This window comes from Drosophila pseudoobscura, chromosome 4 (assembly GCF_009870125.1).
Source record: "Drosophila pseudoobscura strain MV-25-SWS-2005 chromosome 4, UCI_Dpse_MV25, whole genome shotgun sequence".
Classification (NCBI taxonomy): domain Eukaryota; kingdom Metazoa; phylum Arthropoda; class Insecta; order Diptera; family Drosophilidae; genus Drosophila; species Drosophila pseudoobscura.
Window position 1 is genome coordinate 21486348 of NC_046681.1, and position 16711 is coordinate 21503058.

Below are 16711 nucleotides of genomic sequence, written 5' to 3' on the forward strand. Positions count from 1 at the left end.
GTCCAGAATATGCATTCCATTGGGATTTACTTTAATCTTATATGTATTAGCTCTAAGCTCAAGAAGTATTCAAGAAGAAGTTTTACGATTAGTCCTAAAATATCTTTGATTTGTAGATAAAATAGTTCATAGAATCCTTTATGAAACACATATCGCAAATTCTACATCTATGTTCTATCATAAGAAATAATATTGATACATTATACATATATTTCCTCTAGTTTCCCTCAAAAATCATTCAAAAGACGCTCCAGATATATACTTAATAACAAAATATTTATTGTAAGCCCAAAGATGGGCAAATATTCTCTCTGAAACCACACATATAAAACAAAATATGATTTTGAATTGGCTTAACTACGATATGAACTACATTCTAAGTACTAGAGATGTGAGAAAGATGTGAATAAATTCATGAAACATAGTCGACTTTAATCTGAACAATTTAATTGTCTAGAGAGTACAAAAAGGTGTAAAGATATACGATATAGATGTATTGGATTGATTGGATTGGATTGGATTGGAGCTTAGGCCGAGGGCTCACTGATGCGTGCACTTGTTGTCCTTTGATTTTTTCTTACGATCTTCACTTGAATTTGATCGTCGCGTACCCTGAATTGGCATGTAAGGCGGCGTGGGACTGGCACTTTGATCTGCAATTAGGAATGTAACACATTAATATATAGAATGCAACGTTCGAGCGGATCGTTTAAATACATATATACCAAAATTGCCCGATTTGGAGTATTTGATGTGTGGGGATATATCGTGATGGCCGCTGTGCAGGGAACTGTCATGGGAGCCGGCCTCGGAACCATAGTGTTCGGATCTAATGGAGTAATATTTTGGTTACATATACGATCTATTAGATTATTTTAAAAACGTACCGCGTCATGGAATTATTGGCCTGCAGCTGCTGCACTGTCTCCGCTGCCATGTGCAGGGATACGGGCCTTTGGCCAGGCCTACAATTATCGACTGGCAGTGTGTAGATGTCGTCTTCCCCGCGAGGGGGTGCCCCGAGACTCCTTTGCTGCTGTCGCTGCATGGAACTGTGATTTGAGGAGCCTCCCTCCCGGGTGAGGCTGCCATTGGTCAGGGTTCCATTGGGCTGTCGCTGCTCGCGGCTGCTGTTGAGGACATCTATGGGATTAGAATAGGCCTCCACATCGATGTCGGCAGTGCTGGAAAGGCAGTCTTGGGGTAGCGGCAGCAGCGGCCCACAATGCGAGTTTGTGCCGCATAGGAGACTGCCATTGGTGGAGGTGGTACCACCTCCGCAGGCAGCTTCCTTTTGTTGATTTTTGCGCAGACGAGCCTTCTCCTTGGCCCGCTTGGCTTTGGCTTTCTCCTGGAAAAATAGCAAAGGATTTGTTAAGGAATACTCCTAACTGTGGGAAGTGCTGTGATATCATACCCTCTCCTGGAGCATTTTGGCTAGTTCTTTGTCCTGTGCCTCAATGGCCAGCATACGATCCCGCTGCTCCTGACGCACACAATCCTTGGATTCAATGGCCTGCAGACGACGTGCCAGCAACTAAAAGAAACGTAAGAATATTAACCACATTGTGACTTGTATATATATCTCAAATATACCTCATCTTTCTGTTCCTGCTTGAGCTTCTTGCTCATCTCCTGAATCTCCTCCATGGGCAGACCGATCTCCCGCAGGCTCGCATAGTCACAGGGATCCACATAGAGCTCAATATCATCCGCATGCTGTTGCATATGTCGCTCGGCTGCCTTGGCTGCACCGGCACCTGCAACGGCCCCCGCACCGGCGCCGGAACCGGCACCGGCACCCAGGCCAAAGTTCCCCACCAGCTGATCGTATTTCTCTGGCGACAGTTTCTGAAATTTGGGTTCGGTTCTTAGGAGATTCTCATGTGAGGGTGATCGCTGCTTCAGCTGTAAAGGTGTTGCAGCTGCAGCATCGACTGCATTTGGTGGGGGTGGTGCTGGTGTAATGGCTGCTGCCTCTTCTTCGGGGGCTATTATGTTGTAGTTGCGTATGCTGTCGGCAACATCGGCATAGTCCACCAGATCGTCGACGTCAGCCGCCTCTACAGGGAGGTGTGTGGGTGAGTGCTGAGTTATGGATGAAGTGGTAGTGCTGGGTATGTTGGATGATGATGATGGCTCATATACATGTCGACGTGCCGGCGATGATGGATACTGAAAACGTGACTGATGTTGCTGCTGTTGCTGCTGCTGTGGCAATGATGTGGTGGCATCACTCACCAACAGCTGATGATTCTGTGCCTGTGCATGTCTACTGGGGGTGGTGCATTGTGGTGCTGCCACTGGCATATCTACAATATTTGGTATAAGCGATAATCCTACATAGTTGTCGGTCTGTGAGAAATGTTGCTGTTGCAGCTTCAATGGTTGTGGCAGCTGCTGCTGATGCTGCTGCTGCTGACTCTGATATCTAGCCTGCTGTGAAGTGCACGGCTCTGGATGGCCATTGGTCTGATGATGTGGCTGCTGATTTTGCAGGTGTATACTTGCTTTGGCTGGACGCGGCGGTGGACGGTGGCTTTTGTCGCGTGTGGCAGGCGGTGGCACAGGTGGCAGATTTACATAGATTTCCTGTAATTCAGTAAATGTCTTAGAGGAGTCCAAAAAACCCCGAGGGACTTGATCTGTTCTCACCTGCATTTTCTTGGCAATTATCTCACTTTGTTGTAGCTCCTTTTGCTGCTGTTCTTGCAGATCACGCTCCAGCTTGTCAGCAATTTCTTTGGCCACACGCTTGTCATGCTCCTCTCTGGAAGAAATTCAGTGATTATTAAATTAAATCAGGGGATCTGTTGTGTTCTTACTGTTCTGTGAGTCGTCGCCTGTAGGCCTCCACCTGACGCTGGGCCTGCTCCTTCTCCTTGATCTGTTCGTGCAGGGCTGTGGGGAAATCCTCTCGCACCATGCCATTCCTATAGCGATTTCCCTTGTAGAAGTCATTAACTAAAGGGCAAATCATATTCATCGTTAGTAGCCATATATTTGGTTAGATTAGATCTCTAATGGGTTCTGTTCTTACTCTCTTGGGACTGCAGCTTGTAGGCCAGGGCGCCGTCCTCACGCACGAGCCACTCCTTGCACACTGCGGAAATGGAAAAAAAAAATAAATCTCTGTTGAATCACCTTTCTTTATGGTATGTTATGGCCACCTCTGATGCGCTTAATTACAGTATCTAATGACAAGTGATATACCTTCGTACTTAATGCACAGCCCTATCGAATAACCAACCGAATCTAATGAAGCCCCGCAAGATCATAAAAAAGAATCTGTATGCCCCACTTGAGGGGCACTGAAACACGATGAGTCACGTCCGAGATGCATTCGAATTGGGGACAGACCTCGGCTCAAAACAAAGAAATTCCATTGAAGATGTAATTTTTCGCTGGTGGGGGTACATTTTGATCGATTTAACCAACCGTAGAGCGATCTCCTCTCCGGTCGTTGATAAGCGAAAGCGTGGTACAAAATTTACTCTTAATTGTGTGCGTGTAGAATCTCGTTTCGAGTTGGTTTTTATATGTAAGTCTGACAGGGGACGATTCCCAGCAATTGGATGCGTAGACGGGTTTCGGTGTCTGTCATTTATCATTCCATTTAGTTGGGGTATCTCTCTCTCTCTCTCTCTGTCTCTCTCTCTATTAGTGTCACTGTTGCACCCTGCTGGTGTTTGTATTTGGTATTTTGAGTGTGTCTTGTCTTGTTATCGGATTGATAGGGAAATGTTTGGTATCTAGGCAGAGACTCCTACAATGCAAGTTTGTTGATTGACAACAGGAAATTTGTTCGTGTTCTTGAGGCTTAAAGCTGCTTCAAGTGTCACAAGAGGCGCTACATTTAGGTTTAAGAATATTTACATAAGTTTTATTCAAAGTTTTGAAAATCATTCTGCAGAACAAATGCGCTCCACTTACTGTCAAAAATTCGAAAGTAATCTAATCGCCAACTGCAGTTACTTTATTATCATTCGATTTTATTCAGTCGTTCATTTCTTAGTTTCATTAACTTTATCTGAAAAGTCATATCTTCACTTCTGATCTAAACTTTTCCACTTCCATAATCTTTTTATGGACATTGTTTCCTCGCTAAACTTTACTATATTTCCCACAATCGCATTTCATTTCATTGCTTCCTTCCTTCTTTTTTTTAGAACCCCCATTTCATAATTTCCTTATCTGCAAACTCAGATCCCCCATGGGGGATCTCTGCTTTAATTTAAAGGTTCTTTGACTCAAAAACTGTCAACTGGCAATTAGTTGAACTCTGACCGTAGATTTCAACGTTCTGTCTCGGAGGGCAATGGCAAATGCAATTAGAACATTTTCACTCAGAATGAATTATGGGTCAGGCTCGTCGGGGTCTCTACCCTCCTGACTAATGCATTTAGTGGCGATTTCACTTAATTAACTGCAATTTGAACTGAAACTGCAGCAGTACCCCCCACCCCCGTCATAATGGAATTCTGAAAAGCAGAAGCACAGAGAGGCACAGAAGAGCGGAAAATACAGAAATGCTAAGGCGTCAAACTGGCAGACATAATCAATTTAGTTGTTTGATTTCCGACTGCACATAAACACAGATATATACAGAGGTATAGTACACATAAATAAACATATACAAGTATGCACCTAAGAGAATTCTCTTTATATGCATGGGCATGAAAGAATACACAAACAACAACAACGAAAATTGTATCTTGTGCCGGTGCATAAACTGAAACACAAAGTATCTTTTTCTTCTTTATTTTTGCATTTTGCGCTTGCTCGGCCTGTGCTCGGTGGTGCTGAGTGGTTCGGCCTGATTGCTCAGCTCAGGTTGCTCTGCCCGTGCTCTACCACTGCCTCCTACCTCCCATGTTGCACCGGCACTCCCTTCTCTTAACACGGTCCATACCCTAGACGAATGTATGGTAATTTTAGCCACTAGTTTGCATTGAATCTGTAATGCAGACAGGCATTTACGACAACAAATCAATCAATAGGGTGGGGATTGTCTGTCTGTTTGCATTATGGCTGCTTTGATGTATGGATATTCATTTAAAATCTGGTAGCATTGCTCTTTTATAAGTCAGAGCCGTTCACTATATCATAGAGTTTTCATAGGCACGATTGATCTTTAAATATGTTTTAAGTAGTCTCAAAAAAATGTTTAAAGTCTAGAAAATCTAAGAAAATTCAACTCAATTGCATCACTATTCATATACATATGTATATGTATCTTGTGGTCCAAAGAAATACTACTAAAATCTTATTTGATTTTTAATTAAAATAATTGAATAATTGAAAATTATATAAGCATTTTTGGCGTCTTAGGTAATTCAAATACATTTTTTTGTTTAATAACCATATCACTTAAATATGTTATACGAGTAACTGTCATTTCTGCAGTAAAATTCAATCCTTAAATCAAGTCTTGTTTGTGGGAATGAAGGCAGCAAATCACACAAATTTATAGTCGTATTATAAATATATTATTTGGCGCTCAATAACTATTGCAAAAGCCATGTCATGTATGTATATCTGCCATAAAAACAAAGGGTCGTAAATCATGTTTTTAAAAGGGAAAAGTAATATATGATTTAAGGAATGTCAAATGTCAGCTTAGGGAAGATCCGATATGGAAATAATTGCTCAGATGTTTTCTATAAAACGATGAAAAATATAAAAATATTTTCTGAAAATTCCACTCAATGGCTGCTATAGAACTGATGGGTAATGAAAAGGAATATTCAATGGAAATCAGCTAGTTATTTCTTCAAGGTTCTAGGTTCTTATTTTCTACGTTCAATACTCAAATACCTAAGAAGTTCCGTGGAACTAATGTTTCTGTTTGCTTTTCTAGGGTACCCAATGCTTCGGCAGGCAAGAAACTTACCCCTCCTCCTCCTGTTGTGTTATACGAGAATTGTGCTTTCAGCATATTGCTTACAAAGTCTCGAACGAGACGAGTGCTAGTACACTACGGGTATAACACATATGTATAAGCGCATGTGTGAGTGTAAGTTTCTTGTTGTTCTTGCGTCTCTCTGCGCTTTTGCCTTATAATGCCCCCGACAAAGCGCAGCTTTTTATTATGCACAACAGGCAACAGGCAAAAACAAAAAAAAAAAAAACAAGAGGGAAAAAAACAAAGAAAATTTGTGTTGAAATTGACTTACTGTACTCCATACGCTGGCCGTTAAATATTGCTTCGCTCTGCGCTTTATGTTGGATGGAAATGGAAGTGGAAATGGGAGAGGAAATGGAATGGTCACAGTCGCAGCAGTAAAACAAATTGTGTTGCAAATATGTCTAGGGAAAAATTATGGTTCTTTATGTCATACGAATCGAATCACGCTACAAATTCGGAATTTCGATTCTTTCGATTTCCTGTTCTCGAAGCCTCTCATTGAGAATTCTGGCCCAGACTTCAGTGACAGCTGATTTATTCGTTGGGGGTAATAATATATATAATACTGTTAGGGCCAGGCACGGAACGGGTTTTCGCCAAAATAAAAAGAACAGTTAACCTTTGCCACAGCCCACAAAATTCGCACTACAATGGGAGTGGAGTGAACCGACGACTGTGGTGGTGGTGGTGGTGCAATGTGGGTCACCAAAACAGTATTTTATTGACTTGACCAAAACAAAAAGCGATCTGGGAACGGGTTAGTAAGTCAGCAATGTCGTCAGTCAGCCAGTGCATGCGTCATTGGGTTTTGGCTTTCCGAGAATTTGGACAATTTTGGGGTCTGATCAGGTGGTAGGGGGTTGGGGGATTAAAGAGAAGTCAGTCAGCTGTGTGGAAGGCTGATCGAAAGGTTGGTAGAGAAAGAGGTACTTTAAATGGAAGAATCTTCCATGTACAAGTAATGAAATGTTATTAAGAATTTTCTCATCTAATATGTAAGCTCAGAATCTTTATAAATTTTAGCTGAAAATATGCAATAGGATCTTATGTACATGGATACACATTCTTTAATTTAAATGCTACGGAAAAAAGTTCGTTTTAATGTTCTTCCATGAATATGTAACACGAAACTTAGAGGAATTCCTTTCCAAAGATTTTCTAGGAAAAGAGCCCCGAGAAAAAGCATTTGTTCTACAATAAACGACCGAATTACTTCAGATAAATGAATGATAGGAATTCTTCTGCTTGAATTTAAGAGGAAAAACATTCTTTTATAATAATATAAATATGTGTTAAAGTTTTTATAGACAGACTCACAGAATGCAATAGGGGTTAAGCTTCGAACACGATTGTTTTTATATGATTGGATTGCAAATTCCCATTCAGGAAAGTAGTCAAACTTATCTTAAATGAACTGCAATCTTCTATAGAACCTCCAATTGAATTTAAATCACTTTATGGCCCTGAACAATTGATTGGCAACTGCTGCCCATCAATTGGGATAAACTTTCATGTAGGGCAACTGCAACCTCAACAAATTCGATGCCATTCATTCAATTAACCTTGCTGGGCATTTGATTACAGTTCAGAGCCCACAGAGCCGAGAGTTTTGCCAGCCGTCAAGTTGAGACTTGGCCCTTTGGCACTTGCCAGGCTTCTCGACCATACTTTTGCACACCTCTCTCTCTCTCTCTGTATCTGAACCTCTTTCACATTTCTCTGATTCTCAGTGTTTCTCTGGTTGAGCACCCGCAACAGCCAAGTTCACATTGCTGTCCATGCATGAATGGCTCCCTGATCGCGTGAAGAGTTACACAACCCCAAAATGGAAATGGAAATGGATATGGATATGGAAATGGAGATATGCATTGCATATGCATAAAATCTGAACAAAATGGAGAAGAAACTATAAACAACTAAGGAAAAGCCAAAATTAGAAAGCAGTTTGACGGGAAAAATTTACGATAGCCAGGAAAAATACGAGTATATATATATAGGTACGAGTACCGTGTGTGCACGTATGTGCGCAGGGGAAAAATGTTGTTGACGCTTGCATTGATTAGCGACGAGTGCAACAGAGGCGACTACTGCAACAAACGCAGGAAAGAAACGAGAGCTGCGAAGAGTCGAAGCTTAAGATACACTAAATCATCAACATTTTCGTATTGTTGTCTAAATTCTGTATGCTGATTTACCAATCTTAAAGGGCATTACTATATGAAGAAGTGATTAGATCTTAAAGTCTAATCGAATAAGGATATGATCAAAGACTCATCTATCAAATTATGGGACTAGGTATCAATGCAACAACACACCCTGAAAAAATCGTGTACCCAAAAAATGTATTATCCATAAGCTTCTTACTATTTATTATATCTTTGGCAACATCCCAGAGCAGATCGAATCTTCTACCATCTCCTCATAATCATAATACCCTTTGCAAGGGTATAACAATGAAGACGCGGCGCCGAAAGTGGAAAAACCTGACTCAAGGTTGTTGAACATGCCACTGGCAAACGATGGCGGGATGATGGCGACCAGAAATGTGGCCTGCAACGCCAACAATGTTGACTATTTGAATGTTGCATCTGACAGATACAGATACACGGAGTGCATGCCCCACGAGTGTGTGAGTACATACATATTGTATGTATATATGTAGCCAGCCTTACATTGACCTTAGCCATGCCGCACCATGGCAATGATGACGATGATGATGGGGCAAATGAGATTTCATTCAAATGAACTGAAGAGTTAAGCCAAAGTTCAGGTGCGGGTATCGGTTTTCATTGATTGATTGAATGGCCCACTCATCAGGGAAAAAAAGAGCTTATGAATACCACAGACATTCGTTATGGCCATAAGAGAATAGCCAATAATTGTCTGTTTGAGTGTGGCCGTAACAGACGAATCCCAGAAAATTAGCTTAATTTTCAGAGCCATGGCAAATACGAGTATCTCAAGCGTTTACTCCAAAAAAAAAAAAATACAAAAATGAATTGTGCTAGACGACGACGACGACATGCTTTCTCTTGGTTAATGCTGATGAGGAGGAAGTCAGTCTATTTAGGTGCTGGATAATTGTATGTTATTTTCCGTAGAATTTACTCTATAATCTGGCTGTAAATTATTCGTCTGGGTACTCAAATATGGGCTTATTTATTTGCACAACGAAATATATGGTAGTATTTGATTAAATATTGGCTTAGCTTTGAGCTCTATTAAAATGATTAAAAATTTAAATATTTATGTATATCTACCAATATTTATTAAAGTTGTAGGTGTCTGAAGCAGATGAGAAGTAAATACCCCAAAAGACGACAACTAAAAGTCTTTTTCTTCTTAAAAGTCTCACTAAACTTTGCCCCAATGTCTATGCAAATATTTTCACAAAGTCCATCAGTTTTTAGCAGATGGCAGTGCAACACTCTCCTCCAGAATCTCCATTATTTTTGTGGATCTTTAAAAGCTGTTTTATAGGCCACGGCAAGTCATGACAAAGCAGCCACAGAAAGTGTTTCAGGAAGGAGGAGAGCCATCAGGCAACCGGCAACGGGCTTCCTTTAAGTGCTATCCACCATAGAAATGTTGAGAGCCAAATCCAAATGGAGAAGACCTCTTTCCTGGCACTTGCACATCCTGTCATCGTTGCTGGCAAGTGAATCATTCTTGGCATGCAGCGGCAGCAAAAAAACAAAAATGAAGGAAAGAAATAAACTGCATTCAGGCATCGAGCCCGGCAGCTCGTCATGCAACTGCTGCTGTGGCTGTTGCAAGACATCTCTCCCTGCCCCACTGACAGCCCTCTCCACTTGTCAGTCAGGGCAGGAAAAAAAAGAAACAGAAGGAACTATAGAAGAGGGTATACGGACTGGGAGATACCGGGTGTTTCGATTTGGACGGAGACTGTTGTAATAACTATAGTACGTATATGAGCCTCGTAATATTGGTAGATGATAGATAATGTTGCAATATTACCAAGTGGTCTTCAAAGATCTCTGTCGAAGTGGAAAACTTTATCTGTCAGATGTTTCTAATTATGATTCCTCTAGCTTTTATAGCCTTTTAGATCAAAGTCAGATCTCAGATTCCTGTTGATCCAAGGATGGAGTAAGCCCATCATTTGGAGTTATATCACAGTTTGGTATACCCCTGTTCTCTCGCCGATTATGGGGTATCAAAAGAGGCCAGCAAGCAGTTAAGTTTTCTGTTTGAGTCGGGAGGCCTGGCCTGCCCTGCCTGATGGCTATTCCGAAACCAAAACCGAGGGCTGCCTTGCCCTGCCCTGCCGCCTTTGTGGGGGTCTTTTGTCATGCGTGCTTGGGCGCAAATGAAGCGGCGGCAATCCCCTCTCACAGCGTCAGCTGTTGCCCATTGCACGCGCTGCGGTGCTGCTGTGGTGCAAGTGTATCTTAAAGATACAAATACAAATGGTTTGCTACGCTCCGCTTTGCCTTCTGCCATGCCTGCCTTTTGCATGTCTAGTCATTAAATGGAAAGTGCTGGCGGCAATCATTTTTTGCACCTCAAAAAAAAAAAAAACACAAAATTACAACCAAACTATAGTGGATATTTTCCCTTTCTGTTGGAGAGGGGATCTTGCTCGTTCTCCATCTCTATCGCTCTCAAAGTAAACTATATAACATCTCGGTGTTTGTTTATTTATTTTTTTTCAACTGAAATTTCTTCTTCGGAGCCCTGTCCGCTCTCGGTCTTCGGTCGTTGGTCTGTGGTTTCCTCAGATGTTGCTGCTGCTTCTCCCGCTGACTGGCAGTCTTTGTTTCTGTTTATCGTCTCATGAAGACTTTCAAAAGCCAAATTCAAGTCGGAAGCCCCCCCAAAAAGGCAGCACGGCAACCTTCTTGTGACTCTCGAGAAAGTTTTTTCATCTGATTCCACGCTGTTGTGTTTTTCATTTTCATTAACATAACAAAAAAAAATTGTGTCGCTTGAGATTTGCACAACCTCCAGGGGCATTTCGTTTCGTAAATTTCAATCAATTAGGGCTTATTCAATGTACGGGGGTTTTCATGCTGTAACCATCCATATTTTTCATATGCAAATGGGGGAATATTGTGCAGAGATTACATCATAAAAGAGTTGAGAAAATGTGATTTAGACCCTCAACCGGTTAGTAGAATATATGATGACTGTTCTACGAATAAGTTCAGAGGCGAGAAAACGTGTTCTAATAATCTTTCATTACATATAATAGCAGTAGGTAATTTATAACCCATCTACCCTCATTTGTGCAAATCATTTTCTTTAATGTATCTGAACACAAAAAAAAGTGTGTCCTAAGTACGTGTCAACTTTCTTCATTCATTAACAATTAATCAATATATTATATGAAAATTACTTCATCAAAATTGGTAAGTTTTTTGAAAAAGTTATAGAGGTTTACTTGAACTTATTCAGTTGCGCAGCGCTGTTCTATATGGGGCAAAACGTTGTGGCAAAATATCATATGAATACCATTAATGTGTCGGTAAAACGTGCTCTGTAACATTCAACTCTGTTTACATCTGAATCATCGTGGAATTGCATTAAATATTGTGGCGGTTTATTAGAGCTTGAAGGCGAGTGTCGACTGATGGATCTTGGGGAAATAGTTCCGGGAACTCTTAAGTTTGTTTTGGATTTCAGAGGCGGGGGATGAAGCAGGAAGAGTATAATATGTTGAAAGGGAATTCTGGAAGAGCTGAAATTAATCATTTTCAGATATATTCCCTCTGCTACACCCCTCGAACTCGAACTCGAATCAATTCCCAATTATCTAAGATCCCTCGCTGGAAATTGTTCATGTTCAACCAATTTGGTATTAGGTTTCTCTCTCTTTCTCTCTCTCCTTAGCCCCCTCTTACCCTCATTTAGGCAATTTATTTTTAACCCAAGCTTACCCTCATTAACATGTCCTGATCGGGGCAGGGATTCCTTTGTGGCAGGAGGCGGTGCGGCGGCAGTTGTGGTTGTGAAATTATTCATATCTCTCGTCGTGTTTTTGTTGGTCTCTCTCTCTCTATTTTTCCCCTCTCTCACTCTCACTGTTTGCTTTTGCTTACGCGAAATTCTCTCTCTCGATATACGACTGTTTCTCTATCGCAGCATTCAGATATTTGTTGTTTCTTAAAGACGCGATTCTAGTAGAAAGTTGATCTCGATATACATATGTATCTCCACTTCTGCATAGAGATCCAGTTAACAATTCTATATATTTTTCTCTATCTATTTCACAATTTCCAATTTCAGTTCTTTCTCTCTCCTTCTTTGTATCTTCCTTCAAATCTTCCTCTATTTCACCAACCAATTCTGTATTCTCTACATTCAATTCTCATTCTCTCTCCTTCTCTGTATCTGTATCGTGTTTCTCCTCTTAAACAGGTGTTTAATTTATGAGCTCAAGGACGGACGGGAGCCTTCCTTCCCCTGGTTGTTGTTTTTCTTGTTGAATGCAGCCGCGCCTTCCTTCCACGTCTTTCACTCGACTGGATTGTCAATATTTCAGTTATTTCTGGCTTCGTTTCCAATGGTTTACTTTACTGTTTGAAGCAGGCACTACACAATAATTATATGAAATTCAAGTGCCTGAGTTTCAGCTATTTCACTTTCACACTTCCACACACGGGGCTAAAACAATTTTCATCAACAAAAATAATCTTTTATGGACACACGACACGCGCGCAAAATCCACAGCCCAAGCCAAGCGGCAGCTGCAATTTCAATTTTTGTATCTGATGGAACAGAACGAACGGAACGCACTCGAAGATACGCTTCGGACTCAATCGACAACAACCGGCGGCGTCGGCCCTGTCTCTGGTTTTGGGGCTGTGCTGTGGGGCTGATCGAAACGCGTCCAACAACTCATTCAACAGCGAAAGCCGCTCAACAAATGCCTCTCAAAGTGCTGCTACGCTGCTCTTGGATGTATCTGATGGATGGTGGATGGATGGCGGCTAAACAACAATAATATTTCCATGGATGGTGGTGTTATTCCCAAGGTAGTCCATAGTATATAACCTTGTTAGGTTGGGCCAACTTGAGGTCTTATTTTGCGGAACATAATAAGGATTAATGCGGATGCTTTTGAGACTCTAAACAATTAAAGTAGTCTTCGTTTTATAATACAAAAAAACAGAAAAATGTTTTTTCAATAATGGAGAATATATTGGCTCTTAGGTTTCTCGTTTCCTCACATACCCTGTTGCTGAGCGTACCTTATTTGGATATGCCCTGAATACTTCTCTCTGGAACTGCAACTGGAATTGAGATACAAATTGTATACAAAGGCGGAATGCAATGGAAATGAGCATAAATGGACGTTGAGAGAGAGGGAGATGGAGAGACGAATTGCGACAGACGGATAGAGAGAGATAACGAACAACAATAAAAGAGAGAGAGTGAACCAAAGAGAGCATTCGACTGGAAGTAAAAAAGTGCTGCCAATCATTTCAAAGCCGTTTAATATTCGAAAGATTTCAATTGAAGTAAATATTTTACATTTTGTTTCTTATGTTTTACAAGCTGTTTTTTAATTTTTCAATATTTTCCGTTTATTTTTCCCCCTGTTTCTTTTCTTTTTAAACATTTATTCTACTATTTTCATGGAAAACAGTGGGTCGACTTTAGTCGAGACAACACCCTTTAGCATAGCTCCAAACCATATATTATTCTGACTCCCTCTCAAAACAGGTTTTAAAACAAATTTTATTTTATGAAAGAGTCAACAATCATTTTGCTCGTTGGAATTTCTATACACTGAGATAAATTTCTAAATATTTATTCATTATTTAAATTGGCAACGTTAACGTGGGAATTAACGTTGTGGTACAATTATGGTCTGCATGGGCTGGGTATTAAAATATAACTATTAATAAAACATTTCCTTATATAACTTTTAAACGATTATACTGATAATATCAATGATCAGTTAATCTTCATTGAAAATCTATAGATCAATAGACAATTTTAACCATTTACTTTTTTCAGTGTGGTTCTTGTCTCAATGTTGTTGCAATTGTTACTGTCTGACATCAAGTGTTTATATTTATAATTCATATTTACACGACTTTTCAACAGCCGGACTTGTACGTGTTTGAAGTCCCATTGTGAAGTCTCCAAAAAGGTATACAGTAATTTTTTGTGCTTTATGCATCTAATTTTTTCATGATTCTATGGGCTGGCATTAGGTAATTTGATAAATTTTCATAAATAAAAGATGTTGACAGCCGTCTGCCTTTCTGATGAGCTGATAGGTAAATAAACAACTATGGATGGCATGGGCATGGATACAGGCTCTACAGAAGTAGATTTCAGTCTTTATTTACTCCCCGATCCCGACACAAACGCTCACTCCACTCCTCCAATTTCTCGCTGATCTTAACCCTTAATAATGGAAATACTTTAGAGATTAAAACAGGAGCCGGGTTCAAAGTATGCGGCCTGACTCCAAAGCCAACCTATAGATGTTTTGAGTCAAAACAGAAATCAAATACACAGATACACCCTCATACTCGTGCATGCTCAACAGTCCATGGGCCATATCTGTTACCTGCTACAGACTCTGAGCGAAACGCAGATACTAGATACTTTGCCATCCACAACACAACTGCAAAGGCAAATGGCATGACGTGCATACACACACAGATACGATCGAAGTGAGAAAAAGGTAAACAAGAGTCAATTCAATGCGTACTCCATGCATTTGTATGGGTAGCAGGTCTGAGTATCGGTGTATCTTGGTAACACTCCGACGAACGATCGGCATTTGCGGCCAGTAACGAGTTGAGTGTGGCTCAAACGAGTCGAAAAACGGATGATAAAAAAATCGTTTTAGTGGTGAAAGAATTCGTGTTTTTCATAGCTAATTATTATAGAAAGTATCAAAATTTATGAAATCAATAAAGAGTGCAACTACAGAAAGTGTGAAAATGTGTCTAAACTGGAGGAAAAGTTGATGGAAAATCGACTGAAAGTTGGCCAAGATAAACTCAAACTCGTTTGCACACACGCATACACACAGATACGGAACTACGCACACCAGTGCACCCACAACAGAGTCTGGAGTCTGAAGCCCAATAACAATTAAAATAAAAGAAGTTAAGTCAGTCGGCGTCAGCGTCAGCGGCGGGGTCTCCGCGTTGGCTTATGAATCATACTTCGAGAAAATAACTTCCAGAAGAGAGCCTCCCACCTCCCCTGGCACTTATGTAAACTGCACTTCACTTCACGTCCGAACAAGCGAACAACAGTAGCGGAAATAAAACAAATATTTGTGCAAAACATCACCCACTCAGCTAATCAATCAATCAGTCAATCTAAGCGTTGCACATGTCTGGCAAGGAAATGCGTCCATTGTCGCTCTCGATAGGCGCCTCATTGCTGCCCAGCTTCTCCCTTGTGACGGCTTCGCAGGATGGCATCCTGCACAAGGATTGCCATGGCAAGATCTGCAATCCCGTGGAGGAATATTGCTCCGTCTTCAGCGAGGCCTGCGACTCCTGTGCCACCATTTGTGATACCAAGTCCCACAACTATCAGGCGGACACATGCGCAAAGGAGTGTTCAGGCAAGTGTAACGTAACCGAAAGATTGCCTCAGTGGCATGTGGTTGGGGATGGGGCAATCCGTTAGCCATAAAGTTGGGATAGTACTTTAGTCAATAACTAACTGCAGTTTGGGTTTTTCCAGTTGGGAAACTTAAGGTTCAATTGACTGTAATTAATGTGCTTTTGTTCAAGTGATTAGCTCATCGCTGATGAGTTTCTTAAGCAAATCTTTGGGGTATTTTTAGATGGCAGTTTGTACTGTGGCATAGAGCTACATTTCAACAGGTTATTGTATGACTTACAGTGTACTGATGTTGGCTAAAAAGTAACCAAGACTGCAAGCAATCTCTTTGAAGATAACCAATCTACTATGAATTGTCTATATTTACCTCATTTTCTGATTCACCCAGAAATCTGATATCATAATCTAACATTTCCTCTTTCGCGCCCACAGCTTACAACAGATACGAACCTCTTAAGGCGGAAATCCACAGTATACAGTGCACCCAGCAACTGATTCTCCTCCTTCTGACCATACTCCTTATACTGATAGCCATACGTTATGCGTACAAAGGAGTACGCTGGCTGCTGCGCAAGAGATGCGTCCAGCAGATGCTGCAGCGATATCAGTCCAAGGCCTATCCGCATCCGGGGACGGCTAATGGCAAGGATCTCAATGCCACGACTATACAGAATCTCAGTGCCATTCGTCACGGCAGCGACATTGAGCGGGCGCCGTCACAGATCTACAGTGTGGCTGGTAAGTGTAAGGATCGGATCTACCTGACATTCCGAGAAGAGCGAAGCGCATCTCATTGACTATTTCTGATTTACAGGCGCTGCCGAGGGTTCGGTGCTGACACTGACGACGCCAGTGAGCACACGCTATCCGGCCGAAAACAGCACCACTCCGACTACGGTGGTGACTGAAATTGGCTATGGCTATGATAATCAGGCCATGGTTGTGACGCCGGTTTCCGAGAAGCCCTCAGCTGCCACAACGGCTGCTTTCTAGACCCGCTAGACCCCCTCTGCAGCAGCTACATTACTTTGTACTTATGACAAGCGAAAGCGAAATGTGCATCACATTGAAACTAGTGATATTTTGTAGATTATTAAGCAAAAAGTCTTCGAATGATATTGAAAATACAGAAAAACAATAATTTGTTATAGTTTTAACCTAACTTATACGGTTTAAATACAGATGTACTTAAATTTTTAAATAATGTCTGATTTTTGAAGTAAAATTTAAATTTCG

At 41.1% G+C, this 16711-nt stretch overlaps 2 protein-coding genes across 4 annotated transcripts; one reads left to right on the plus strand and one right to left on the minus strand.

The window, feature by feature from the left end:
* Positions 1-257: 257 nt before the first annotated feature.
* LOC4817075 (uncharacterized) lies at positions 258-12932 on the minus strand. 2 transcript variants are annotated; one of them, XM_033379794.1, is made up of 9 exons: positions 11809-12932; positions 3041-3103; positions 2826-2964; positions 2656-2770; positions 1597-2592; positions 1418-1537; positions 888-1351; positions 718-829; positions 258-653 (listed from the first exon to the last, which is right to left on the minus strand). In XM_033379794.1, the coding sequence occupies exons 1-9, from the start codon at positions 11891-11893 to the stop codon at positions 528-530; spliced, it is 2220 nt and encodes a 739-aa protein (XP_033235685.1). In that variant the 5' UTR covers positions 11894-12932; the 3' UTR covers positions 258-527. The 2 variants fall into 2 exon arrangements, with proteins under 2 accessions (XP_033235685.1, XP_001356579.3); XM_001356543.4 differs by having other exon boundaries at positions 726-829; positions 11809-12927.
* Positions 12933-14643: 1711 nt separating this feature from the next.
* On the plus strand, positions 14644-16637 carry grnd (grindelwald). 2 transcript variants are annotated; one of them, XM_015180525.2, is made up of 3 exons: positions 14644-15473; positions 15908-16219; positions 16290-16637. In XM_015180525.2, the coding sequence occupies exons 1-3, from the start codon at positions 15236-15238 to the stop codon at positions 16466-16468; spliced, it is 729 nt and encodes a 242-aa protein (XP_015036011.1). In that variant the 5' UTR covers positions 14644-15235; the 3' UTR covers positions 16469-16637. The 2 variants fall into 2 exon arrangements, with proteins under 2 accessions (XP_015036011.1, XP_001356580.3); XM_001356544.4 differs by having other exon boundaries at positions 15908-16213.
* The last annotated feature ends 74 nt before the right edge of the window (positions 16638-16711 follow it).